Source organism: Perca flavescens, chromosome 22 (genome assembly GCF_004354835.1).
Source record: "Perca flavescens isolate YP-PL-M2 chromosome 22, PFLA_1.0, whole genome shotgun sequence".
Lineage (NCBI taxonomy): Eukaryota > Metazoa > Chordata > Actinopteri > Perciformes > Percidae > Perca > Perca flavescens.
The window spans coordinates 17,546,310-17,573,116 of record NC_041352.1 but is presented as its reverse complement, the minus strand read 5'-3'; the positions used below and the strand labels follow the sequence as shown (position 1 = coordinate 17,573,116).

The window sequence follows — 26,807 nt, the reverse complement described above, 5'->3', positions numbered from 1 at the left end:
GAAGGTGTCAGTCTCCTGTCTATCCAACATGTGGGCATTTTTCTTGTATTGAAAGTGAATTGGGTCACATGTTTTCAACAGCAAACCAGCAGAGCAACCCAGCCTGTGGTAGCTGATTATATCTACCTCATGTTGGAACTTTGCCATGGAGCAGGAAGTCATGCTTGTCAGGCCAGCATTTCTGCATTTCGTAGAAACCTCATACTTCTCAGAAATCAACTACGGCATTATCATATCTTGCCGTTACTGCAGTATTTCGATTGCCACGCATGCAGTGGCACTCCCTCAGTGCAACATCAGTGTATGGTGAAACTCACTGCAGCATTTTGTGTCTGTTTCATGCAGCATTATAGGGCAACTGGAGCATAAATCTGTCAGGTTTGCTTCCAATAGTTCACTCTTTGATATCCTGACTGCAGTGCTGCTGCTACCTGTTAGAGAGGTGACAGATGGCATCTCTTTGTTGTGCAGCTTTCTTTATTTTCCTCATTGTGTCTATAATAGGAGGTGGTTGTGTTTTAAATGCTAATTGTCCCAGCCAAATCCTTCGTACAGGTCTTTAAGCATCACTTGGCATCAGAATAGAGATTTAAGTGAACATTTTTTGGATTTAGACATGTCTCCAATTTTGAGAGTGCACACACAATGAGGTGCACACCAGTGTGAGCTTTGGTATAAGGCAATCAAAATTAATCAGATTGCCCAACTCTTCTTGACATATCGTGCTGTATACCTCAAACGTTTTCATTTAGCTTGCCTTCACCAACCTGATGAAGACAAGATATACAAAAATGTGATTTAATTGTTAACAACCAAGTCACCACAATGGAAATATATGGAAATAATCGTAAAATATGAGTTCATAGATTTGTCTTAGAGGGCTTTTAAAGGTGCTCTAAGCGATGTCACACGTTTTTTGGGCTACAACATTTTTTGTCACATACAGCAAACAACTCCTCACTATCTGCTAGCTGCCTGTCCCCTGAACACACTGTAAAAAAACGCGGTCTCTGTAGACAGCCCAGGCTCCACAAACGCCAACAAAAATAAACTTTGCCAACCTGCACCACCAAACATAAACAATCTTCCAGCGTTCCAGCCAATAACCGACAAGAAGGATGTGGGGGTGGGGGTTAGTGCTCGGAAGCACGGAAGGGAGGGAGAGGGGACGGGATGAGGAGGAGGGAGGGGCGAGCTAGCCTCGTTTTGTTTGAAAATACTTTGAACGTCAACAAGAAGTGCCGTCACCCAACATCGCTTAGAGCACCTTTAAATATGAACAATATACAACACCCTCGTTTTGGATAAGGATAAACTCCACTAAGACGGACATGTGTGCAATAGGTGTTGTTTATACACATTAGACAGAAGTAGCAGGTGTAGCATTGCAATATAGAGAAACATGATCAAATGTTTTGGCAAAACCCAAGGCATATTTAAGTTATTTGTGCTAAGTGCCTTCTCACTTCAAGTTGTGACATATTGAAGTGTCTGATTGTGTTAATAAGCCTGAATGTACGACGTGGAGCTTAATTCTAATGCTGGTGAGAAAGATTTGTCAAATCTAATCACCATTCTCAAGAGAAAGGATGAGTTAATGAGTAAGTTAAGAATTCCCCCCGGCTGGTAGATAGTTAGGGCATTATTATTCTGTAAGGGGTACTGAATAATACTTTAGCTGTCAAAACCCAGCATGCTAAAATTAGAAAGCAGAGGAGACAAAGCCTGGCAGTCTCCTTGGTAGCTTCTCTGCCTGCAGCCCTGCTTGTCAAACTTTGTGGTCATGTTCCTTCCACTTTGAACTACTGGTTCTTTCACAATTTTGTACTCCATACAGAGTCTCAAGGAGCTTATGTTTGAGTTTGGGTGTTATGATGTCGTGAGATACTGACGTTTATGCATTGTGTGTCACAGTGAGGAGAATCAGCTAACACCCCTCTCTCTGATTCCCGAATAGTGTGCAAAGAAGAGTAGCAGCGAACCCAGTTCGTATGTCCAGTTTACTGTTGGACACAAAACACTTGAGAGCAAGGTGAGTCATATAGGTATCCATTATTACTATTATATGTCAGATTTTGTCCCTTCCTTTCATTATGAAAAGAAATGTTAAGTTGGCAATAGCATCTGGACAACCAAAGATTGAACGCAGCAGTTATATTTAGCAGAATATTTCTAACATTCTTACACACAAAGACATATTGAAGTCCAACAGCCAACACATCTCATTCTTTAACAGTCTCTCGCTTTCTGTTACAAAATGTTTCCCTCTCACTGTGGTATTAAAAGATAGATGAACTGAAAGTTATTGTACAATAAAATAAAAGAAAGGTATTACTGTATAACCTCCAACGTACCATTAACTGTAAAGCTAAAGAGCTTCTACACCGACAATATTGTGTTTACCAGCTATTTCTTGTGGGCGAGTTCTATAGAGTTCAAAAGGGAAATTATTCAAGAGAAAGAACAACATAAGTGGACCAAGACCACTTTTGATGCAGACGCTTTACTGCAAGTATGTACTGTAATGGATTTAGGGAGGTTTGTTTCTCCTTTTGTACCAGAGTTATAAGATAGGCACTTTAATTATTTTATGGGTGTTTACAGCCACATCAAATAAATCATGTATACATTTTGCTCTTTTCTTTTGGGTAACAGAGAATAATCTGGAAAGTTAACATGAACTTTGATAAAGTCATCATATTGTAAGTTCCTGAAAACAAAAACATATTTATAATGTTACAATCCTATAGGTTTATGATGGGTCCATTAGTTTGAACTATTTCAATGGTTCTGAGAAATCATGTCTTGTCCGTCAGTTCAAGATGACGGACAGCTCCAAATGCTACAATACCCATGAGTCTTGGACATGTTGTTGCAGATGGAAACAAAACAGGGTGCCATAATTATTGAGTTAATCAAAAAATTGACCCAGAATCCCAAAGTTCTGTGATTAGATGTGTTGCTGAAATGCACCTTGGGAGTCGTAGTTAACTTTTTTATTAAAGAACCAGATATTTTCTAATGAAGTTGTTAATCATTTGCACTAATGATTCAACCTGGAGAATTTCATACACATCCAAGTGGTTCTCCAACTGTAACGTTACCTTTGGAGAAAAATAAATGTTATTTTACGTACAGACCAGATTCGCCCAAGATAGCTCCTCTCACTTGACAACTGTATACATTAGAGTGAGTGATGTCAAACAAGCACAGTCCGTACACGCCCACACTGTGTTTAGGAGAGGTTTAATCAGGATGACTGACTTGGCCAGTCAGAATCATTCAGCTTGGCTATACAAACTCTTTGGTCACCTTGCCTACAGTATACTATGTTTATGATTGTTGCCCAGCTTTATTGTCCTAAAATTAGAGGACTGTAATGTAAGAACAGGGCTATGAAAAAAACACTTTAACCTCATAGTCATTGTTCCATTTAAAATCCAATTTGCTTACAGCACCAACACTATGAAAAGCCTATAACTGTCCTAATTATTTATTCATGAGAACAAATCTTGTGGGGAAACTGGCTAATTGATAGTAGATTGAAAATCAAAACAGCTAATTAGAGGTTTTTTGAACAACATTAGTCTATTAAGTAGAACTGTAGTAGTGAAATTACACATGTATTCAAATAAATTCAGATACTTGTGTTGCAAGGTGTGCAAAAATAAAAGATGCAAACAATTAAGGGAAAATAAGTATAACCTCAAAATATACAAAACAAATAACCAAAACATGCAATAAAATAAATGGTATTCAGTTGATAGTACAATGCTGACAGTATTAGTATGTCATTAGTGCTATTTTCATTCTACATTCAAGTTTAAAATAAAACACGTTCTATGGACTGAAGGTACTATTGAGAGATGTCTTCTGATGAATTGTGTTCTTAATTAGCTGCTCTCAGGTGTATTTGTATTACCAACTAACAAACCACTACCTGTTTTCCACAAAGATCCGGTACAAGAACAAGGAGCCACTGTGGGAAGAATGTTTCTCCTTCTTTGTTCACAATCCCAGGAGGCAGGAGCTTGAGCTGGAGGTAAAGCTGCCTAACCACTCATTTCAGATTGTCACAGATATAACATGTTATATTATTATATATTTTTTGTTATAAGATCATGCACCACATGGTGTAAGTAGTTGTCTTGTGTTAAAGCAGATCTTTCTCAATGCACAGGTAAAAGATGACAAGCACAAATGCACCCTGGGTAATTTGACGGTGCCCTTAAGCGGCCTGTTGGAGGAGAAGGACATGACGCTGACTCAGTGCTTTCCTCTTAAGAACTCCGGGCCCAGCTCCACCATTAAAATGAAGATGGCCCTGAGGGTAAAGCTGGACTGCATCACTTCTCACCATACTGTATGCATTAGTGATGTGAGAGTTCAGTTCCTCAGGCTGAGGATACCACAAGAGAGGTTCATGATCTGCTGATTAAAACAGAATGGCTGCGATTGAGTGGCACAGGACAGAATTAATGTGTTGAAGTGTCAACAAAATTATGTATTAAACAGCCTTAAAGGTGTCATCAACAACTTCTCAGTCCCTCCCCCCTTTCCGCTAACGCCCAAATCAGACTCCTAAGCCCCTCCCCCCACAAGGGAGAATTAATGTGTGTGCATGAGCAGTGATTGACACACAGTTAGACACCCCCCCTAGCCCTGATTGGTGCATCTGAACAGGGAGCTGTGGATTTTTGCAAATCGCACTAGGTGGTGCCAGAAGAGCTGGATTTTTTTTTATTACCTGCTTCATGTAGTTCTACTGGAATATAGGGTCAGTTTCAGCAAATATGACAGAAAGTTAGTTTTATAAGTCTTACGTACTGCACCGTTAACAGCTTTTGGTCTCAGCTCAATTCTAATTTGACCTTTGGCCTATCCATCTATCTATCTATCTATCTATCTAGGTTTCTTCACAAAGCTCATATGCAGTTTTCAATGATAACGGTGGCAGCTTTACCACTCAAAAATCTTTGTAATACTTCCAGCTTTTTATTTTTTGTTTAAACGAGAATCTTCTAAAAAGGTTCTTAAATATACACATGATGGCTACGTGTATGGTATAATGCCAGGAAACCGAGACGAGAATACACGTCCCAGCCATTTACATAAATGTGAGATATCTGTCACTGACATTTCTCCGATTCAATGAAGGTGAATAGAATTAGTACAGCATTAAAAAAGAAATTGCAGTTAGAAAAATTGCTTTGACAATCCAAATCTATAGAACACAATTTACACATTTCATTGGAACTACTTTCTAGTGAAGAGATAATTTCTATGAAAACGATCAACAGTGTGGTCTGTGGAAACCACCCCAGTCACAACCAACCCCCCAATGTCATTGGACAAGTGCTCCCCCTCGTCACAAATTCCTGAACTCAAACGTTCTCTCATTTCATAAGGATTCCTTGCCATTATATGATACTAATAAAACTATCATGCTAATATTGGCTTTCTGTTTAAGACTAGAATCATTTCCCTCACTGTTTAAAAAAACACAGGATACTGTAGCAACTAAATTGCAATGCCCTTCATTACACTGACGCAAAGTGCATTCTCTTGAATTGAATCATTACGATTGATCAAATAAGAAAATGAATGCAGCCCTATAAAAATATTGACCTGCACTGAAATAGCTTTCCTGTATTGGATCACAACCATCACATCAAGATTCAGAACGGATATCCCAAGTGGGAAATTGCTTTACAGGCTTATTGACCGTTTTGGAACCAGAAGATTGAAAGATAGATTGCTCCATGAAGACATAATCGGCTGTACAAACACACTCAAAAATACCTGAATCTTTTCATCAGTATCCACAGTTTTAAGACCACTTTACAATAAAGGATTAGTCACTTTAACCATACAGTTTTTAAACAAGTCAGAGAATTGCTTTAGTCAGTTTAAGGTTGCATTTAAAACCACTAACCTAACCAAATCCCCTTTATTTATGTTTTTATTTTATGGTATTTTACTTGAGTACCTCGACAGGAAATAACATCGCAACACAAGTAAATTACAAATTGTATACAGATATTATTCCAGTACTTAGCTGTAGCTCCTATTCATTATTCCCAGTAATGTCCTCCTGTCTTTCTGTAGATCCTGTCCCTGGAGAAGCAGGTATCCTCCGACCAGCCCTCCTCCGTCCAGATCAGGAAGTCCAGTGTGCCGCAGCCAACCCCAGCCCCCACCCAGAGACGATCAGCCTCAGATTCCCCGCTGCCTCCACCCACGCCTCCACCACCCATAGACGCTTCCACCCTCACCCTCCAACACAGGGACGGCGAGCCATATTCAGCCAGCCCTCTCCGCAGTTTCTCTAACCTGAGCACCTGCATGTCTAGTTCCCAGAAACACCTGCCTCACAAGGAGTCCACACCCAGCCTGGCCTCGGATATCTCCCTGCCCTTTGCCACCTTGGAGCTTCAGCAAAGGCTTCGTCAGCTGCAGAAGTAAATGGCATATACGATACGTTATTTTTTAGAACGGTTTCCCACTTAATGTTCCTGTCATTGAGAGATTGCCCCCCATTTATGAATATGTTTTTCTCCTTATTTTAGGGATCTTGTTGGTTTTTTTATGTATTTATGTAATTTCATTTCTGTTGCTCTGATAGAATGGCATCCTGACTTGTTTTTGGAATATGTGAATATTTTATCTGACCTGTCAAGCTATCCATCTGTCCCTGCTGAATAATTTAACTGGAAGACTTACTCTGGTGTGTTTATAGTGGTTCGGGCCCCAGCCAGTACCCCCTGGGCGAGATCCAACTGACTGTCCGACACAGCTCCCAAAGGAACAAACTCATTGTGGTGGTGCACGCTTGCCGGTGAGGTCCACAACTGCCATCATACCCTGCATTTGAATTAGTTTTGTGATAGATAAATGGGAGACATTTAGTTAAAAGGTGGTCTCATATTCAAGGACTCTTTCCTACTAATTTCTTTTTTGGCCCACGTTTCCATTTATTATAATTAGTGATTCTTCAGTAAGCAGGTCTTTTTGCTTCCTGTGAAGGTACTAACATTTAAGAATAAACAGGCACCATTAACCTAAACAACATGTGACTGGCGACATGTGAGTGAAACAGTTTTGTCCTGTGTGTCCTCAGTAACTTGATAGCCTTCACCAAAGACAGCTCGGATCCCTACATACGCCTCTGTTTGCTGCCTGACAAGAGCCGAACGGGGAGGAGAAAGACCAGCACAATCAAGAGGAACCTTAACCCTGTTTATGATCAAACGTGGGTATAAATACTATTAATATCTCGTGCTTAAAATCAGCATGTTTGTAATCTATGATATTTATGATATAATATCAGATGTGTGTTGCAGCTGTCGGTGCCCTGTTATTGAAGGTTTCATTTTTAATAATAGGCTTAATGTTTTTATTATAACATTATTATATTACTGTGATTATAATATGGTTCTACAATAAATCAAACATTAAGAGTCTGATCCAAATGAACAATTAAAGAAAATGTCTAATGTTGTAACAAATGAAGCATTTTCATTTGAAAAAATTACTCCATGGTACATTGGTTTCAGACCATCTGTGTGTATTTGTGTTTGCAGGTTTGAGTTTAGTGTATCTATGGTGGAGCTCCACAGGAGAACTCTGGATGTAGCAGTGAAGAACGGAGGGAGCATCCTGTCCAAACACAGAGGGCTTTTGGGAAAGGTAATTTCTGGCTGTTATTATGTGTATTCTCCAGCGGTAGAGCCACTCCCTAGTACGCCATATATTCCAAAAACCTAATGTCTGTTTTGCTTCTTGTTCAAAATCACAGGTTCTGGTAGATTTAAGTGGGGTGGATATATCAAAAGGATGGACACAATGGTAAGCTTGTATTTTAATTTTGCCCTGTGCAGCATTGAGGGATTTCTTTAGGTAATAAACGGCCTATTTTAGTGCTTTAATATATATATCTTTATTATTTTCTCTTGCAGGTATGATCTGAGTGAAGATGGTGTGTCGTGTCAAGGCATAAGAAGTATTCAAGACTCCCTCCTCACACAATGAAACCACCTCTCCGCTGTAATATAGTGATTTGTTAATATAAGGGCACACCATTTTGTTGTATTCATGTAAATTTTTCATATAGTTTACAACACTTATTTTAGCATGCAAGACATTTTTTAAACAACTATCATTTAATTAATGTGAGATATTGTCACATATTGTAATGAAACACACCAACTGCCTTGTCTCTATTTTCAGTGTTTTATGTAAATATCAAATAACTAATATATAATAATTTGCAGGGGTTTTCATGGCATTATATTTCCTTAAAAGAAATAATATTGAAATGTGTCAGAAATGTTATTGCTTTCTGTCGCATTTGTTCAAATGTGACAAATTCTGGTTTGTCGTCTGAGAGAACTCTTACCAAAGGAACAGATAGAATCACAAAAGTAGGCTTAAGTAGCAGTCTTGACTTTGATATTTTTTTGTCATGCCGTGTTATTTGATTGTTTACCTGTTATTGTTCTTTATGCTTGATTACAAACATGGAATAAACATATGCAGCGAAAAAAATGATTGCTCTGTATATTTTAAGATGACTGTGAAATATTGGATGTTACTGAATACCAGTGAGCATTTTAGGGCTATGAACAAGTGCTGTATAATATGAAGGATACTTGAATCAGGTTTGATTGATGGATTTGTTGAACAAACTGAATATTATGAGCAGAGATAACAGCTATTACATTTTATGAGCAGGGCTGCCAGAACTTGTTGTTAAGGTGACACAGCTATGTCGTAAGGCATGTACATGTTTTACCACACAGTCATAACTGTTGGAGGTTTTTAATACTGTTCTTGTTATCTATCCTGTGCCTTAAAAAAAAAAACCCTGCTATGTAATTTTTGCCTTCCTAATGTTATTATTTTGAATGATATGATGCCTCATGGGTTTTGAAGAATAAATGGTTTCTCTTGTGAACATTGTTTTTCATGCTTTTTTTTTAAAGGTCCTCTTCAGCTACAAAGAATATTAATTATTTCCACTTTGAATATGATATGTTATGAGGATGGAAGAAGTACTCAGATATTTTACTTAAGTAAAATTATCACTATCACAGTGTAGAAATACAATTTACAAGTAAACGTCATTCATTCAAAATGTTACCTAAGTAAAAGTACAAAATTATCAGCATCAAAATATACTGAAGTACCAAAAATAAAAGTACTTATGCAAAACAGCACCTTTCAGAATAATGTATATTATGTTATTGGTTCATAATGATTGATAGAAAATATAGGTAGTACTTTAATGTTGCGGTTTGTAAAGGTGGAGCTCATTTTAATTACTTTATACACTGTATATAATTGTACTTTATTACAGTACTCGAGAAAATAATTACTTTCCACCACTGTGCCCCTGAGCAAAAAGTTCAATTCAACCTACATTGCATCATAATTTCCCCTGAGGGTTTGGGTGTAATCGATAAGAGAGATTTCCTATAGAATAAATAAAATGGCGTGCGCAACTCCATGGTGCAACCAAAGAATTTCTAATAGGTGCAACTCATTGGTGTATTAAGAGAACAGTGCAACTACTAAAAGACTTCACAAGCTGTATGATATATGCAGGGACTTGTCGCCATCTAGTGGCAGTGGAAGCAAACATTACAAACAATAATAATAACGTCAGCGTCAAAGTGGACGCACAACGTCATGACGCACTTTCATCCAAATTTGCGCGGGTTTGCAGTTGTTATTAGGAGGCTGTCAGGCAACGGTTGTAGGCTTATACATAATTAAAAATAAAAAGGTAAGTGACGAAGCTATTGGTTCATATTTTATACTTTGCTGATTATAACTCATAATTGTATAAGTACCAACGGACAGAGTAGTATTAACGTTCGCAAATAACACTTTTAACGCTTTTGAGAAATGGCTGCCATATTTGTTTTGATCTTGTTAACGTTAACGTTGACGTTACAGTAACTTAGCTAACGTTAGCCAGCTATCGTTAGGTTAGTTAATACGTTAGGTATTCTCGTTACCGTTATTGTGTTTTTTATTCCCAGTGTGCCTGGGAAACCTTCACGTCCCTTACCATTGCTTGGAGAACCGATAACATGTCCAAGCGAGAGGCGTTTTTAGAGGCTGCCTGTCAGGAAAATGTGGAAGACTTCCTTCGCTTTATCCAGCTTCATGTGAGTAACGTTAACTTCTTGTAACGTAGATATGAAACCAGGAAGCCTTAGAGCCAACCAGATCTCCTGGATGTGTCTAAGGTTAATATAACGTTATTACTTACTCTTACGTTAAAACTTCGCTAAAACACGAGCTGTAAACTAAATATTACACTTTTCATTATAATACTATGCAAGAGCACCACAAACTGCAGCCTCAAAATTGACCATGAAGTTAAATTAACCACTTTAAAACTATTTGTTATAATTTGACTTGATCAGTTTTAGCAAGTTCTACAACTGGCAACTAAATGCGGGTTTATATTGTGAAAAAATATCAATTGTGAACTGTATTACAGGTACAATTAGTCTTACATTTTGTTACTGATAGTTTCTGCAAATCACAGTTCTCTGTTTGATTTAGCTTTAAAATGTAGATTAAATGTCTAAATAGGACACATGTTACTAGAGCCCGATGTTAAGTGTTACATTTACTGACTCTGATAACACCCTAAAATAAACAAAGAATTCATAACACAGAAAAGCTATCAATCAAAGCTAACAATCACAAAGTGGAAACAGATTATTTTGGATGTATAAGTCATCTACTACTGGGAATGAAAAGTCCTTTTGTAGTCACATAAAGTGTTTTTGTAGCTGAGTGTGTCTATCATGCACTGTATGTCTGTGTCGCCGAGCAGAAGAACAAAACGGAGCCTTTCGATGTGGAGGAGGTGGTGCAGGAGATGCCCAGAGACCAGAGGCAGACTCTGTGGGGAAAACTGGCTTCACTCCTTCAGGATGTCCTGCAGGAGTTGCCTCCAGAGCGCTGGGTGCAGGGCAGGGATGAGGGCATGGAAGTGGAGTCGGCTGCAGACCCTGTGAGTTTACTAGTCCACTTATGACAATTGTGACATAAACTTTGATGGCATTACAATTTGATTAGCTGTTGCTGTTTAGATTTGTGTATCAGTACAGAAAAATACTTTGCACATCTACAACGTAGATCGGAGGGGGGACAAGCAGGTCAAAAGTTGCGAAGAAAACTCCAAAAATATAAAATATTTATTTATATATATATAAAGTTTAATTTTAGGCAACGTTTCGGTACTATACCATCTTCAGGCAAATGGTGTTACATCCTGAGAAGCCATCTGGTTGCTATAGAGGGGTTGTGTTGAGGTTTAAGCTTAGTAATGGAAATGTGAATGAATGTTATGCACTAATGCCTGATTTCATGTGGAAGTTGTTGATTGGTGCACAAAAAACCTCCTACAAAAGATGGGTTCACAGGATGTAACACCATTTGCCTGAAGATGCTCTAGGACCAAAACATTGCCTACTATTAAACTTGATATATTTTTGCAAGTTAGACAGTGTGCAGGAGTTTTCATCGCTAGGTTTGTGTATCAAAACAAAATTTTGATACATGTTTTTTGTTAAAATCTATTTTTATTTACTATTCCTCCAGAAACATGTCATGGCTGTTGTGGATGGCGTGACACTAGTGGCTGCTGTGTCCTTAAAGGTCCTAGAAGACGGGGACACCTACAGTTCCCTTCTGGAAATAACCCACAGGCTTCACGGTCAGTGTCCTTTGCTATTTTTTTCTCTCTGCTAAATTGATGTGTCTTCAGGTAGATAGTTATTTTAACTTCATGATGATCTTTGTGTCTTTCCCTCAGATGTTCTGGTGTCGCTGCCTGTCTCAGATGCACCCCTGCAGCTCCATATCCACAAACTGTGTGAGGCCTGGTGGAAGAAAGGGCTGAAGGAGAAAGAACAGTTTGGCCGCACTGCTTTCTTCATCTCTCTGCAGAAGAGCTTAATTTTGAAGAAACCAGTCAGTATTTGACCTCAGTTATACTGTATGTCAAAACAATCAACATTTGGCCTTTTGATGTGGCCTTAGGAGTATCATCACTAAGCTTTATTTTCAGTTCTAGTAGTGTTGTTGCATTATTTAAAATAACTTTAATTAGATCTGGGTACTGAATTCAATACTTTAGGCACCAACCGAATTGATACTCTCAAGTATCAAGTATTAACAAATGCTTCGTCATTCAATACCCAATTTCAGTACCTTGGTAGTAAACCTCAACAGCGTCAGTGAGCCAATAAGCATGTAGCATGCATCTAATAATGTTTGTGTAATTGGCTGTCTAACATTACACGTCTTAGAGACGCAGGAAAACCTCTATGTTGCACAGAGACGGGGCTCACGTAGTAAGAGCTGAAAAATAAATAAAAAGATTTGTGCCGTAATGTTGTAATTTCTTTTTGTTATATAAAATTTAAATCGAAAAAGTATTGTTTAGGAACCGGTATCAAAGTCACAATATTGGTTTCGGTACCGGTATTGGACATTTTTAAAAGATACTCGGCCCTAACTTTAATACATACTCTGTGTTGTCAGGGTGTTGAGATCCAAAGAGTCTGGAGTCTCCATGATGTGCTTTGGAGTCTGGACTACACATCCGAAGACAACAAGCAGATAATCAACTTGTTGATTGAATGCTTTCTCCATCCTATTTACATTAGAAGCGATGACGTGAGTAGAGTGATATTTTGCTGCTATGTGTGTTCAAGTCACTGTCTCTGTTATGTTTCTCATTGTTGTGCATTTGTCTTTGAGCTGTCAGCCTGATGATGTGTATATTGTCACAGGGAAAGCGATTCCTGGTGTTTCTTTTCAGCTGGAATGTCGACTTCATCTGGATTATTCATGGCACCATCAAAAACCAGCTGGAGTTTTATAGCAAGTAAGACGCTTACTTTATTTTGTTTGAAAGTAGTCAATTTTATCTTCATGTTATTGACTACTAAATTGTTTTGTGCAGGAACATGACCACTGATATTACGGAGATCTACTTCAGAGCCTGGAATAAGGCTAGCGGAGACTTTCTGGAGAGGATTGAGAACTTATGCATTCAGGATTTTATGCAGAATGCGATCCTCCTTCATAGAACATCTCCTGTCCATGCCAAAGTCCGACAGGTAGACTTATTAGCTGTTTTTAAAGAACAATTCCAATCATGATATGCACGTTATACTGTGTGTGTTTATTCTCTGATCTCCCTGTTTTCATATGCAGATCGTAAGCTATTTCCACACAAGGAAGGGCTGTAGCAAGGTGGACAAGATGCTCTGTAATCTCTACAAGCCCATTCTCTGGAAAGCTTTAAGTGTACAGATACAGGTTTCTAACTGCATTCATACTTGTTTTTTATTTTTTTTATTTTATTCTAGTGTAATGTGTTTCGGTTTGATTTATTCAGGCTCCAAACTTCGAGGTGCGTGCAAATGCCACTTTGCTTTTCACTGATGCCTTCCCAGTCCATGACCCGGAGCAGAACTACAAGAATATAGATGAGGTCGTTCAAAAGCAGCTGGACACAGTGATGGTGAGAACCTTTTCAAACCATTCAACTACATTTTGTTGTGTGGAAACTGAAGTTATAATTAGGGCTGCCACCTTTTAGTCGATTAGTCGACTAATCGGTCGTTTTGGTCTTAGTCGACTAAGATTTCTTTAGTCGATTAGTCATTTTTTATGCTTATTCATGCTTAATTACTCATTTCCAAGAAACTTATGAGCACATTTATGGTAAACACAAGATTTAAAGTGGTGCTTTTGCAGGATTAATTGTGGAGAAACTCAGTTTTACTGGTTAATTAACTACATTTATATTGTGCTTTTCTAGTCTTAACCACCTCTCAAAGCGCACAGCTCTGTCAATTAAATCAACTAATCGATTAGTCGATAAAATTGTATAAGTGTTAGTCGACTAAGAATTTCTTTAGTCGAGGACAGCCCTAGTTATAATGCTCAGTACTTTTTTACCTAGTGTTTTATTTTTGGTGCTGTAAAGTTTCAACACGCAGATACTGATCTTAAGAAGGAGCAAAATAAAATCAAAATTAATTGTTGGACCTTTTGAATTTGAACATGAACCTCAGTGCTAAATGACAACCACCTAGTTGTCACCCTCAGGGCCTCCTTGATGACCCCCATACCACTGTACGCTCCAGTGCTACCCTGGGCGTGTGTAAGATCCTGGCCAAGTGCTGGGAGCTCATCCCTAGTATCATCATCACAGACTTCCTGAAGAAGCTGGTGATGGAGCTGGCGGCTGACAACAGCTCCCCTGATGTCCGGTGCTCAGTCTTCAAGGTACGAAATGCCGTTTCTCTCTTGGATCACTAACATGAAATCTAATCCAGGGTCTAAGCTGAGAGCATGTTTAACAAACGTCAGTATAAGTCAAGTTATATTACAATAATTAGGTATTCTTGTCCAGAAGTTTTGTGATGCCGAATTGTTAGAACTATTGTCACTGCAGACGGAATTAGCACGACTGATTTTATTGGCTGTAGACAGGCTATTTAATGACTTGTGGTTTGTGTAATATTTTCCACAGTGTCTGACTATTGTCTTGGACAACACTCTCAGCCATCCAATATTGGAAAAACTCCTGCCTACTCTCAAATACAGCCTTCACGACACCTCAGAGAAAGTCCGCACAGCTTTCCTTGACATGCTTATTAAGGTCAAGGCAGTGCGTGCTGCCAAGGTACTGTATGTTTAGGGTTTCTTTTTGCTTTGTACATTGTTATACAGGCTCTTAATAGGGCTGATTTTTTTCTTGTGTTATTATCACTTTTTTTTTTTTTTTTTTTTTTATTGTGTTTATCTCTTATTTGAATTGTATAGCCATTTTAAAGTACACAGGGATCTGGCTTGACACTTAATAGACAATTTTTTCATTAGTTTTCAGAATTAAACAAAACAGTTTGAACTATACAAACAACAGAAACAGCAGCAGCAACAAAGAAAAGAAAAATACAGTACAATTGGACAATCGCAGACTCACCATGTTAAGCCTATATAAAGTATATAAAGTATGTATTTTAATGACCGAACAAGCTTGTCATATTTCAGTGGACCCTTTTAAATCAGAAATACAAAGGTACAGGCGTGTACCACAAAGACTCAAGGATTAAGGCAAAAATAAATCTAACAAACCGTATCCACAAGCAATAAATACCATTCAAATTAAAGATTATTTTTTGGGGCTTTTTCCGTCTTTATTCAATGGGATAGCTAGATGAGAAAGGGGAGAGAGAAGGGGAAGACGTGCAGGAAATTGTCACAGGTCAGATTCAAACCCTGGACCTCTGCGTTGAGGCATAAACCTCTCAGTATATGTGCGCCTGCTCTACCACTGAACCAACCCGGCCACAATACCATTCTAATTAAACAATACCAACAATATAATGCAAGAAAACATGTTATTAGGCTTGAAAATAAAAAGTTAGAATATCTACTTATGAATGACCTTAACAATTAAAATACTGGAAAGGATAGATTCCCCACATAAACAATGAAGGGAAACCTGTTATTTGAGATGGTGAAGGCAGTTTGTTGGAACACAGAATGCACAATATTTTTCTAAAATACACGAAGCTGTTGTAAAATTAACTTCCATGTCCAAATCCAACAAGGACATTCACACAAATCAAATAGTTGGCATGCAGCTTCTGTCATAAACGTCTGCTACTGAAGATATATCTAAGTGCTTGGTACAAATCCAGATGTTATTCAGCCAAATTGCATTGAGACACAATCCACTTACAAGATGCAAGTTAATGCCAGGTGTAAAAAGAGGCTGTGTTTTCTCATGGTGTGCCGCTCTCCAGTTTTGGGACGTGTGCAACATGGACCACCTGCTGGCCCGTCTGGCTATCGATTCCCATCCGGTTTCCAAGCGCATTGTCGATCTGCTCTTCAAGTCTTTCTTCCCCGTCAACGATTCTGAGCACGAGTGGTGCTGTCGGTGCATCACCCTCATCCAGATGAACCCCATGGCTGCCAGGAAGTTCTACCAGCATGCCCACAAACACACAGCCCCCACTAACATAAGTAAGTGCTGTGTGTACATGGCACAGTTTAAGACTAGCCAAAAATGAAATGATTTAGCATGGTGCATTTGTAGTAGGTTCATCCATTGCTTTGTCTTCTCTTCCAGTAAAGCTGATGTTGGCCATTCGCCGTGTTCTGAACAGCTCTATCCAGACTGACACTGACCTGTCCCAGATTAATGACAGCAACAAGGAGAACAGTGCAGTAAGACTGAGACGCTAAGCAAAATGACAGTTTTTTGAGTTTGGATTATTATTATTTTTTATTATTTGCATTTTTTGTTGTTCTAAAAAGATAATTGAGCATTACTTTATCTCCACAAACTAAACTTTGAGAAATATGTTGATTCTATAAAATGTCAAAAATTGTGAGAAAAAAAAACGCCTGTCACAATATATATATATTAGTTTTGGAATTTTTGAGGGTGTAGTTGTTAATTTATTAGTCAATCCAAACCTTTTTTTTTTCTGTCCAAACCTTGATCAGATATAATGGGAAAGTATGGATACTTGAGTTAAAATTTTGAATACTATGTGTCTGAGTTTATGGAGATTCAAATTGGAGTTTGATCTTAGCAGGCTGAACCTCTGCTTGGGAAAGACTTGGCCGTCGTGTCCAGTCTGCTGGAGGTCGTGGCCATCCTGTGGAGAAGTGTCGAGAAGGCCCTGAAACAAAATGAAGAGGCCCAGAAGTACACTTTTGCCAAGTTTGGAAATGTCATGGCCAAGTATTTCCAGGCCTTTGAGGTACTTCAGCCTCCTTTCTCCTTCAGCCCCTTCTTCCACCAGGCCTCGCATAGTGTGTGGATATGGAGCTGCAGGGCTGCCTCTGAGATGGAGCTGTAATCGGGCCTTAAAAGTTAGGCCCTACAAGGCCCGAGCCAGACAGAACTTGGCCCGAGCCCGACAAGTACATTTTGATTGGCAGCTTTTTAAAAGCCCAAACTAGTTTACAGTCCGACAATATTCAAATGTGCGCACGCACACAACTCTTTTGCCTTTTGTCAAGAATGAGTAATTTTATACATTTTACTTACTTTACTTTTAACAGAATGTAGCATCTTTTGCATTTCACATATCCCACTGGCTCATTATTGTCATTATGCACATGGTCAAAAGGTTTCCACACCTCAGACTTTGCTTTCTTAGCCAGTGCAACCAAAACGTTGCTGACTGCTCATTTACCATGCAACCCAGAGCCCGAGCCTGTGTAAAATGATAGCAATTAAGGCAAAGATCTTCAGCTCTACTCTGAGACTAGAACATCTGAGGGAAAGACAAAAACATCATGATGAAGTTAAAATAACTATCTATCTGTACACACGTGAATTTTGCAGGGAGAAAAAATAAATAGCAAAGGACACTGACCGTGAAGCCTGTGGGTTATTTCCAGAAGAGCACTGTAGGTGTCACCGTCTTGTAGGACCTTTAAGGACACAGCAGCCACTAGTGTCACGCCATCCACAACAGCCATGACATGTTTCTGGAGGAATAGTAAATAAAAGATTTTAACAAAAAATATGTATCTAAATTTCATTTTGATACACAAACCTAGCGATGAAAACTCCCACACACTGTATTTTTACTCTTTCTTTTATGAACAAGTATTACTATAAAACTCTCTTGATTTGTTTTTCCAGGATGAGCGGTGTACCGTTCCTCTCATACAACTGGCCTCATTTATGCCCCCAGCTGCAGTTCCAACATTCAGGTAAGCAATAGACCGATGTCCTCTTCTGTCTCCATCTTGTTTGGCTTTTTACACCCATTCTACTCTTCTGTTTTACTGTGTAACCTGTCTCTCATCCCGCTCTCTCGTTCCCAGCTGTGGCATCCTGTCCAGACTGAGGAGGATGGACTCAGGAGCAGTGCTAACACAGTACAGCCAGCTGTTAGACTGCATGTGCTGCTGGGGCCAGGCTGCTGACATCCTCGAACTCGTCACTGACTGGCTAACTGAGGCTCTGCCCAAGCAAGGGGTCAGTCAATACAACACTGAAGGGCAGAAATTGTTGTATTGTTGGGTTTCTCAGATCTGTCTGAAAAGTAAGAGCCTTAATCCAAACACACATCCTTTGTTGATCTATGTAACTTCTTTCAACTTCAGGACAAGGTGAACACCAATCGAAGAGTGCGTATCCAGGAGACTGTGGAGGCCAAACCAGATCTGGCACTGGCTTACCTGGAGTACCTGTTCAGCAACACTTCAACACGGGAGAAAGTCCTTGCTCTTGATCAGAAACCTCTGAAGCAGCTCCATACAGTTCTAGGAAACTGGAGGGTATGTTGGCTACCTTTCATCAGTATTTCATTTCAACAGACGCGAGTCTTGAATACATTTATCTTCAGCATTTATAGAAAGTATTTCAGTCTTTCCTCTATGAGAAGCAGTTTTCCACTGACATGTGAGTCAGTGTGATATTTTTATCAACAGTTGGTCCTGTACACTCACCTCAGCTCCCCAACAGAAGACCCTAAAAGTCCCAGTATGGAGACTGCGCTGAAAGTCTTCATGTGCCACGTGCGTTTCTGTGCACATCTGCAACATAATGTGAGTTTCTCATTTTACAAACATTACTCATCCCATTTTTCACTTCTATTTATCCAGTCAGTGGCCATACTTGCTTGCTCCAATGACGCTTTGTTAGACATTCATACAGCTACGGGATGTTAAGTGCAGTTACTTTCTTTGTAAATGAGCACTCCACTAGAAGCTTGGCAATAGGTTAGAGCTGACAAAAAATTTATTTTTATTTTTATTAATAATCTTTTCCAGTCATTTTTAAAAAAGAAAACTAGTGAAACAATGCTGCACATTCACATGTTCCAGCTTGTCACGTGGCAGGATGTGCTGCTTCTCTTCATCATATATAATAGTAAACTGAATACCTTAGTGAATACCCACATTTTTCCAGATTACTCAGTTTTGTAAGCCAGTTACTTTCTGGTCACAAGCCTAAGTGGTATACTTTGTTTTTCTGTGTCCAGAAATAAATTGTTTTCCTTCGTAAACTACAAAAACAAGTTAAAGGTAAGAACATTAAACCATTTGTTTCTTTCCTAGTTGTCAGAGGGTCGAGAGTACATGCTCTCTCTGGAGCATGTGGCAGCGTGGGTAGCTGAGTGGGTGTTACCCTTCCTGGCTAAACGTACCAACGATGATGACGATGAGTCGGAGAAGTCACAACCACTGGCTGCACAGATAACTGAGGTGAGCTGTACCATTACTCATTATGTGAACATGTAGCTTCCAAAAGCCAACTTACATGGTTTCAGTAGAGGACTTTAGACTGGAAAACATCTGCTAAGGAGTAATTGAGTCCTGTGTTGGGCTTATTCTAAGTGTCTATTGAGCCTTGCCCGACTATAATTAGTGAAGCTAAAATGACTTGCTGAATATGCAGGGCTGCAGTAAGCACCAGAATTTAATTTGTGCAAATATGGAAAACGTGGTTGGTCTCCATTAAGGGAGATGGGACACTCTTCTCCACTGCAGCACAAATGTGTGACTTAGGCACACAAGGTGGGTACATTTTCATAATAGAATATTACCTTCAGCAGCTGCACATGAAACTGTGTTGTATATTGTGAGGAGGTAAATTATTGCATGGTCATTATATATTGAACCACACAGTTAGACCAACACTTAGCCAGTGTCCTAAATACCCAAGTGCTCTCAGTAGAGGACATTTTAATATTTTTTTGATACCTACCAGCTACTATGAGGTGAGATCTGTGAGCTCTTGATTTTGATGACATGGATGGAAGGTTGCAAGTGTCATATTGAAGTGCATCTGTATCTCCTAAAAATATATATTTTTTGCATTTATGAGAATTGTAAAGTCAGTCCATGCAAGATGATTTCTCTGCAGAAATGCAGACTTCTTGCAAATTAAATAATATCTCCTTGTTCATAAATTGCCAGTTTAGATTTTTGTCTCACTCATTTTCACTTTGATACATAGCCTGTACCAAGGCTGTAGATGAGAACACACCGTTATGTTGTTATCCAGAGCATTACGTTTTGTGGAGCCTTTTTGCCTCCTGCTTCCAGGACTTTCATTTCTGCTCAATAAAGTTAGACTCCTCACAGATTGTTCCATACACACTCATGTACATGCCTCCTCCTGCTCGTTATTGCTGAAATGGGCTTATTTTCTTTATTTGTGCCATCATTCTCCAGCCTGTCACCACATAACTGCTGGGATCAGATATTGAAAATAACCCTGTTTCAGTTCCCTTCTTATTAATGTAGTGGCGGGGATCATAGGCAGCTTCTCCAGGCTACCAGCTAGTGGTAGAAATGAACATTATACTGAAATGTAGCTCCCCTAAGACTCTGTCGACTCTATTTGTTTTTGATTTAAAAAGTTTTCTTTTTTCGGAGTGTCAAATGTTTTTCTCCATCGTAACGATGATGCATTTTACCAGAGTTTCCTGATGGTGTGCCGAGACGTTTTACTTGTGGGTTTGGGCGACGAGACGTTTAAGGGTCAAATCCTCCACTTGTGCTCGCTCACCCTCCTCTCCGGTGAGTGTTTCAAATGCCTTGTTTAAGTGAACCATACCACAAGAGTACTGATACACTGCAATTATAACTGAAAAAAAAATGTAATTCAATTTTATTTATAGTATCAAATCATAAAAAGAGTTATCTCAAGATCCTTTACATGTAGAGTAGGTCTAGACCACATTCTATAGTAACAGAAGCTATATTGTATATACCTAAAACTGTCCTGTTGCATAATGTTTTGTTACCTGAGTTGTCATTTTTACAGACCTTAATGTATTTGCCTTTGTGTTTCCAGAGGCAGGCTACCTGTGTATTCCTGCAGTGCTCCCGATTCTGAAAGAGGTGGTGGACAGCTATGGACCTGAGGACAACAACAACAACCCCGCTCAGGAAAATGAGGAAGATGCAACCACTGTCGTTCTGAGTGTGGTGGGCAACATCTTTCAGAAGATTATAGAGCTCTTGGCTCGCCGTCTAAGGAAGGAACCAGAGGAGGGAAAACAGGTATGTAGACATTTTAACCCCCAGTGTGTTGATTTCATTCTTTTATCTGGTGTATTACTACATTTGTTCTATATAAACTCAGGGTTTCCGCGTGGTCTTAAAAAGTCTTAAAAAAGTCTAAAATTTCAAAGGGTGGGGGTGTGGCCTTGACCATCTGCCACTTTGCTCGTTTGAAAGCCATGATGTCTCTCTCTCATGGGTGGGCTAAATTCTCAGGGCGGGCAAAGCAGAGAAAGGGGAGGTAAAATGAAAGCTCAGATGGGCAGATCTGGAATCTTGCTCCTTCTCTTGCTCCTTACATAAGGAGCAAGATTCCAGATCTGCCCATCTGAGCTTTCATTTTCTCAAAGGCAGAGCAGGATACCCAGGGCTTGGTTTACACCTTTCACCATTTCTAGCCACTGGGGGAGCATAGGCAGGCTGGGGGAACACATATTAATGTTAAAAAACCTCAAAGTGAAATTTTCATGCCATGGGACCTTTTTTAAAAAGTCTTAAATTCAAAAGTATTGTGTTCTAGGTCTTAAATAATGTTAAACGGGTCTTAATTTTCGCTATCTCTAATGGTCATTAAAATGTTTTTGTTTATTATTATTCTGTGGTGTTTTAGTTCTTTCTGTCACCAACATATAATTCGCTGTATTATGACTACAAATGAGACCAACGTGCAACTTATATTGCAGCCAATCTAGACACCAGCCCTATAATGCCAATGAGGTAAATCGGGGAATTGTTTCAGACAATGTTTCCGGACTCTGACATCTGACTTTGTTTTGATGTCCTGATAAAGGTCTTAAATTTCATTCATAATGGTCTTAAAAAGGTCTTAAAGGGGTGATAGAATGATTATATAGAGTATTTCACACTGTTCCTTATGGTCTCCTAATGGGGTATGTAACATTGGTTGGGCTGAAAATGGCCTGGTTGATATTTTATTGGCCCTTATGCATCCCTGTGTTTTGGCCCTATTTGTAACAAGAGCTTTTCTTCCAAATATGGTATGCTCGTGAATATTTAGATGAGCTGGGCGCTGACTGGTTGAGCGAATTGCCACACGCAGACATTAGAGATGCGCGCTGATTGGTTGAGCGAATCCCCAATACACACACATTAGAGAAGCGACAGAATCTCATATTCCAGACACTGCAATGTTTCATTACCAAATTCACTTCTGAGACTTTTTTTTGTGAGAAATCAACTATATATAGCTCAAATATGGGCCGTTTTACGAAAATTGATGGCTAATTGCAAATATGGTAAGACGTATGGTAAGTGTCGGACTTCAGCAGCGGTGCTGCTGCCTCGCCGCCCATCCAGCCTTCCTTCTCGCCGCCCGTCCAGCCTTCCTTCACAGACCCCGGCCTGCTGTGAGCTCCGTTAGGCTGGCAGCCCTGACAGAGCTCCAGGGGCCTGTAACTCCCCTCTTCCTGCTAGCTAAATGGCCCGTTGTGTGAGAGTGACAGCGCGGTCAGCGCGCTTGTTACACCAGCAATCTCTTACCAAATGTTACACACAATGTCACGCCACTTAGCTATACAACATCTAAATGTCTTATAAAGCTAACAACGGTGTCCGATTTCAAGTTAATTAATATTTGTGAGCTGTAAGGGTTTCGTTAGCTGCGACTGTCCCTACAATCCTGTGTACAAGATTGCGACTAGTTAGCTTCATTTTTGGTCGTAATTCGAGTATATTTACAGTTTGAATTTCATCACGCCACTTATACAACATCTAACTAAATGTTGTATAAAGCTAACAATGGTTTCCGATTTCAAGTTAATGAATATTTGTGAGCTGTAAGGGTTTTGTTAGCTGCGACTGTCCCTTCAATCCCATGTGTACAGATTGCGGCTAGTTAGCTTCATTTTTTGTCGTAATTCGAGTATATTTACAGTTTGAATTTCGTCATGCCACTTATACAACATCTAACTAAATGTTTTATAAAGCTAACAACGGTGTCTGATTTCAAGTTAATGAATATTTGTGAAGTTTAGCTAGGTGTTTCGTTAGCTGCGATTGTCACTTCAATCCTATCTATGTGTAGCTACAAATCACGGATAGTTAGCTTCATTTTCGGCGAAATTCCGAGTATATTTACAGTTTGAATTTTGCCACGCCAGTTATACTTCATCTAACTAAATGTCTTATAAAGCTAACAACGGTGTCCGATTTCAAGTCAATGAATTTTTGTGAATTCCAGAGGAATTCTAAGAGGAGGCTAGCTAGCTCCATCCAGCCGCAGGCTCTATCAATGAGACTCGCGGACAAGAGGCGTGTATTTCCCCAATCGTTTGTTTAAATAACTCAACACATTATAATTACACACATTAAAAGATTAACTGAAACCTGTGGTAAGAGATTGCTGGTGTAACAAGCTCGCTGACCGCGCTCTTACTCACGTACACCGGGCATTTAGCTAGCTAGCAGGAAGAGGGGAGTTTAAGGCCCTGGAGCTCTGTCAGGGCAGGGGCATTTAGTTGTCTATTTCCCCAAGAGACGGTGACTTTGCGCGGGTATGGAGTGCTGTGGGCTGCCAGTCGTGACGGAGCTCCAAGTACCTCATAGCAGGCCGGGGTCTGTGAAGGAAGGCAGGCTGGGCGGCGAGGCAACAACACAGGCAACACCGGCGCTGAACTCCGACACACAGTTGGACAAAATTTGCAATTAGCCATCCATTTTCGTAAAGCGGCCCATATTTGAGGTTTACATAGTTGATTTCTCGCATAAAAAAGTTTCAGAAGTGAATTTTGCTATGGAATAGCAGAGATCTGCGACCTAGCTAGATTCAGAAGACTACCTGATCTCCGGTCAGTTGTGTAGCCTATGTAAATGTTGGGACTTGACCGTTCTCTTAATACACCCATGGGCTGACAAAGGTTCCGGTTTTTGGGAGATTGACGTCAACTTCCAGCTTTGTTGAGATTGCCTGTTTTCAGCGGCAGTTTCAAAATATGAGATTTTCATAGTAAAGGGGTGTCAGTGGGACTTTGAGCTTCTACGTATGTCCTATTTACCCACCGAACTGTCGTTATTCAACTATGACAGGGTGAAATCAGTTTTGCATTCTATCACCCCTTTAAAAAAGTCTTAAATTTGACCTGGTGAAACATGTAAAAACCCTGAAACTGCACTTTATTTGGTTTATTTCTTACTTAACCCTGTACTGAATGTTTTTGACTCTACGCCAGCTGTTTTCTCACTAGTGGTCAACAGAAACATTCATTGGTTTATTCTTTTAATTGCATCTATAACAACCCTTTATAACAGGCTGTCAAACGTTGCAGTGGTATTTAGTTGGTTTCAATATCCCAGCACTGTACATCTTGCTCCATAACTCCATAAGACGGTCTCTAAAGGATATCTCCATCTATGTGTCCTGACTTAGCTGTGTCAGTCAGCCGTTCCCGGCCTGACAGACTTCCTCCAAGTGGCAGTGACCTGGGACAAAGCACCTCTCAGGGGGGTCTTCTCTACTCTTTTTGCTGTCATCATTGTGGAGAAGAGACATTTGCTTCAGAAGGTATGAACTGCCTGCCAGTGCATTTGTCTTTTACCAATATCCCGCACGTCCTGGGCGTACATAAGCGACTTGATCGATTATGTTCTTGAGCAATTCAATTAAGGGAAATAATGAATGCTGCTGTGCTCTTATTTTTAAAGATCACCCATCCTGAAGAGGTGATCGCCCCAGAGTCAGTAGAGGACATGCCTCCTCTGTCCAGCATCCTACTGTCTGTCATCCTCAAATTACCCTCTCTTACCAGGTAAATATCCTACGTCCACTTTCTTTTGCTTACATACCAGGGACAACCGAACATGCTTTTTGTTTGTGTGACGGCAGTTTCCTGCGCACATTATGGAAAGGAGACCTTTCTGTTTAACCAGAAACAGCTCTGAAGTCGCTAGCGCTAAACCCACCAGACTTCATTTAACGAAAGCAATACTTTTAGAGTGTATAGAGCCAACATATTTTCACATGCAAATCCGTAAACTATGTGTTTATTTCAACCAAAACTACGGCTTTTCGTAGTTTTATTTTGTTTCTGTCAACTTTGAATGAAGTGTATTTTACGATGCTAAAATTAATGTTTATTTACATGGAGTCCGGTGCGTTTAGCAAACCCGATTTTGCGGATGTTTTTATGTTTTAAAAAAAGGATCTTACTCTTTAACAGAAAGGTCAACCTCCATAGAAATCCTTTCCATAATGTTGTCAGACACTTAGAATATTAATCTGAGCCTGTCAGTGGCAAAAGGAGCTCTTTTGTGAAGGTAAATACAAGATGGACAATTGCCCTATTAACTTACATTGTAGCTTGTTTCGCCGCTGCTGACTGCAGCAATCTCTCTTAATACTGGACCAATGTCAAAGATTGTTTTTCCCATCAGTCACTTAGACACAAAAACATAGGAAAATAGGGTCTAGTTTGAAAAAAGCACTAGTTTCCCTTTAAATGTTTGTTTCAGGGCATTTTTGACCGAAGTCTGCTCCTCTTTCGACTCTGAGGCCATCAGCAGTCTGAGTGAACTAGCTTCCGTTCTGCATGTCTTGGCGGTCATCAGACACAGTGAGTTTACATGATCAGAATTGAGATTAGAATTTGAGTGTTCCAAAAGCAATTTTGATATTTTTCTTTTTGCTCGTAAAGAAAAATCAGTTTGTTGTATGTCACACTTTTAGCAGGGCAGTCTAAAGCAGGTTTGAGGAGCGCAGCCATATGTGTTCAGCAGCAACTTTACAAACATGCAGCCAGAGACACCAGAGACATCCAGGGGTAAGTGGAAGGAAATAAGATATATCTGATGTTTTCTTTTAGAGACTGTGTATAATCTATTCATTGATTTTTGGTGCATGAGCTGTAATGACTAACATTTAATCCCTTCCTGCCACAGGGTTATTTATGAATCTTCACTGAAGACTTTGAATGACATTCTGGATTTATAAATTGATCTGTTTGATATGTAATAACTGCTACACATTTGTATTTTATGAAGCTAAGGAGAGCAGTATAATATCCGCTTTGCTGTAAACATGACAGACTTTCTGTTGCTGGCAGACAAATGACATGAAATATTTCGACTTCACTGACCAGGTGTTTTTAAAAAAAAAAAAAAAAAAAGAAGAAAAATAGTTTGGATTGAAATCTAGCCTCTGATGTTTTTCCAGATTGGCTCCATTTAGGGCTGGGCGATATGGAGAAAATCAGATATCACGATATTCTTGACCAAATACCTCGATTGATATTGCGGCGATATTCTAGGGTTGACAATTGGTACAAAATATCTTCACACTTACATTTTAAATAAATAATCATCAGTAATGTCTAAGTGGGGGAAAGGCAAATAATACAACAGCTAGAACAGTCTGGTAAGTTCAGAAAAGAACATCACTTTACTGTAATGCAGCCTTTAAAACCAGTAAAAGACAACACTTAAGTCATATCACAATATTACGATATCCAAAATCTAAGACGATATCTAGTCTCATATCACGATATATGGGATATATATCGATATAATATCGATATATTGCCCAGCCTTATCTCCACTTCTCTTTGTTTATTTATTTCTTCATGATGGCACACAGTGCTCAAGTCTTGTCTCTCAGGCTTTGTGTATTGATAATGTTAACAAATCTAGATGGAGCTCTCCACTGCAGAAATGCTTTCATAGACTGAGTTGTATTCTTCTTGTAAAGCTTTCTTTTCACATAA

The 26,807-nt window shown here is 39.3% G+C and overlaps 2 protein-coding genes across 8 annotated transcripts in view; both read left to right on the top strand.

Moving 5' to 3' along the window:
* esyt2b (extended synaptotagmin-like protein 2b) overlaps positions 1-8,956 on the top strand; it is a 35,221-nt gene extending 26,265 nt beyond the window's left edge. For all 3 annotated transcript variants that reach the window (XM_028569668.1, XM_028569667.1, XM_028569666.1), the window contains 9 exons: positions 1,958-2,032; positions 3,956-4,042; positions 4,181-4,330; positions 6,109-6,461; positions 6,740-6,838; positions 7,121-7,252; positions 7,584-7,689; positions 7,799-7,848; positions 7,959-8,956. In XM_028569668.1, the coding sequence (XP_028425469.1) occupies positions 1,958-2,032; positions 3,956-4,042; positions 4,181-4,330; positions 6,109-6,461; positions 6,740-6,838; positions 7,121-7,252; positions 7,584-7,689; positions 7,799-7,848; positions 7,959-8,031 (1,125 nt within the window). In that variant the 3' untranslated portion in view covers positions 8,032-8,956. The remainder of the gene's footprint in view (positions 1-1,957; positions 2,033-3,955; positions 4,043-4,180; positions 4,331-6,108; positions 6,462-6,739; positions 6,839-7,120; positions 7,253-7,583; positions 7,690-7,798; positions 7,849-7,958) is intronic.
* Positions 8,957-9,698: 742 nt separating this feature from the next.
* Positions 9,699-26,344, top strand: ncapg2 (non-SMC condensin II complex, subunit G2). Of its 5 annotated transcripts, none has more exons than XM_028569941.1 (27): positions 9,699-9,787; positions 10,047-10,175; positions 10,856-11,035; positions 11,626-11,740; positions 11,840-11,997; positions 12,571-12,705; positions 12,822-12,916; positions 12,995-13,151; positions 13,249-13,341; positions 13,433-13,558; positions 14,149-14,328; positions 14,576-14,728; positions 15,855-16,077; positions 16,184-16,281; positions 16,656-16,823; positions 17,717-17,787; positions 17,902-18,055; positions 18,184-18,357; positions 18,511-18,627; positions 19,141-19,287; positions 20,508-20,607; positions 20,885-21,093; positions 24,479-24,613; positions 24,754-24,857; positions 25,561-25,661; positions 25,775-25,868; positions 25,987-26,344. In XM_028569941.1, exons 2-27 carry the CDS (start codon positions 10,098-10,100, stop codon positions 26,036-26,038), a joined length of 3,417 nt encoding a protein of 1,138 aa, XP_028425742.1. In that variant the 5' UTR covers positions 9,699-9,787; positions 10,047-10,097; the 3' UTR covers positions 26,039-26,344. The 5 variants fall into 5 exon arrangements, with proteins under 5 accessions (XP_028425742.1, XP_028425741.1, XP_028425739.1 ...); XM_028569940.1 differs by having other exon boundaries at positions 16,653-16,823; XM_028569938.1 differs by having other exon boundaries at positions 13,249-13,353.
* The last annotated feature ends 463 nt before the right edge of the window (positions 26,345-26,807 follow it).

Coding starts and splice junctions, on each gene's coding strand:
- ncapg2 (XM_028569937.1), top strand. CDS start 10,098: ATGTCCAAGCGAGAGGCGTTTTTAGAGGCTGCCTGTCAGGAAAATGTG. Junction 12,706..12,821: donor TTTACATTAGAAGCGATGAC/GTGAGTAGAGTG, acceptor ATATTGTCACAG/GGAAAGCGATTCCTGGTGTT. Junction 14,729..15,854: donor AGGCAGTGCGTGCTGCCAAG/GTACTGTATGTT, acceptor GCCGCTCTCCAG/TTTTGGGACGTGTGCAACAT.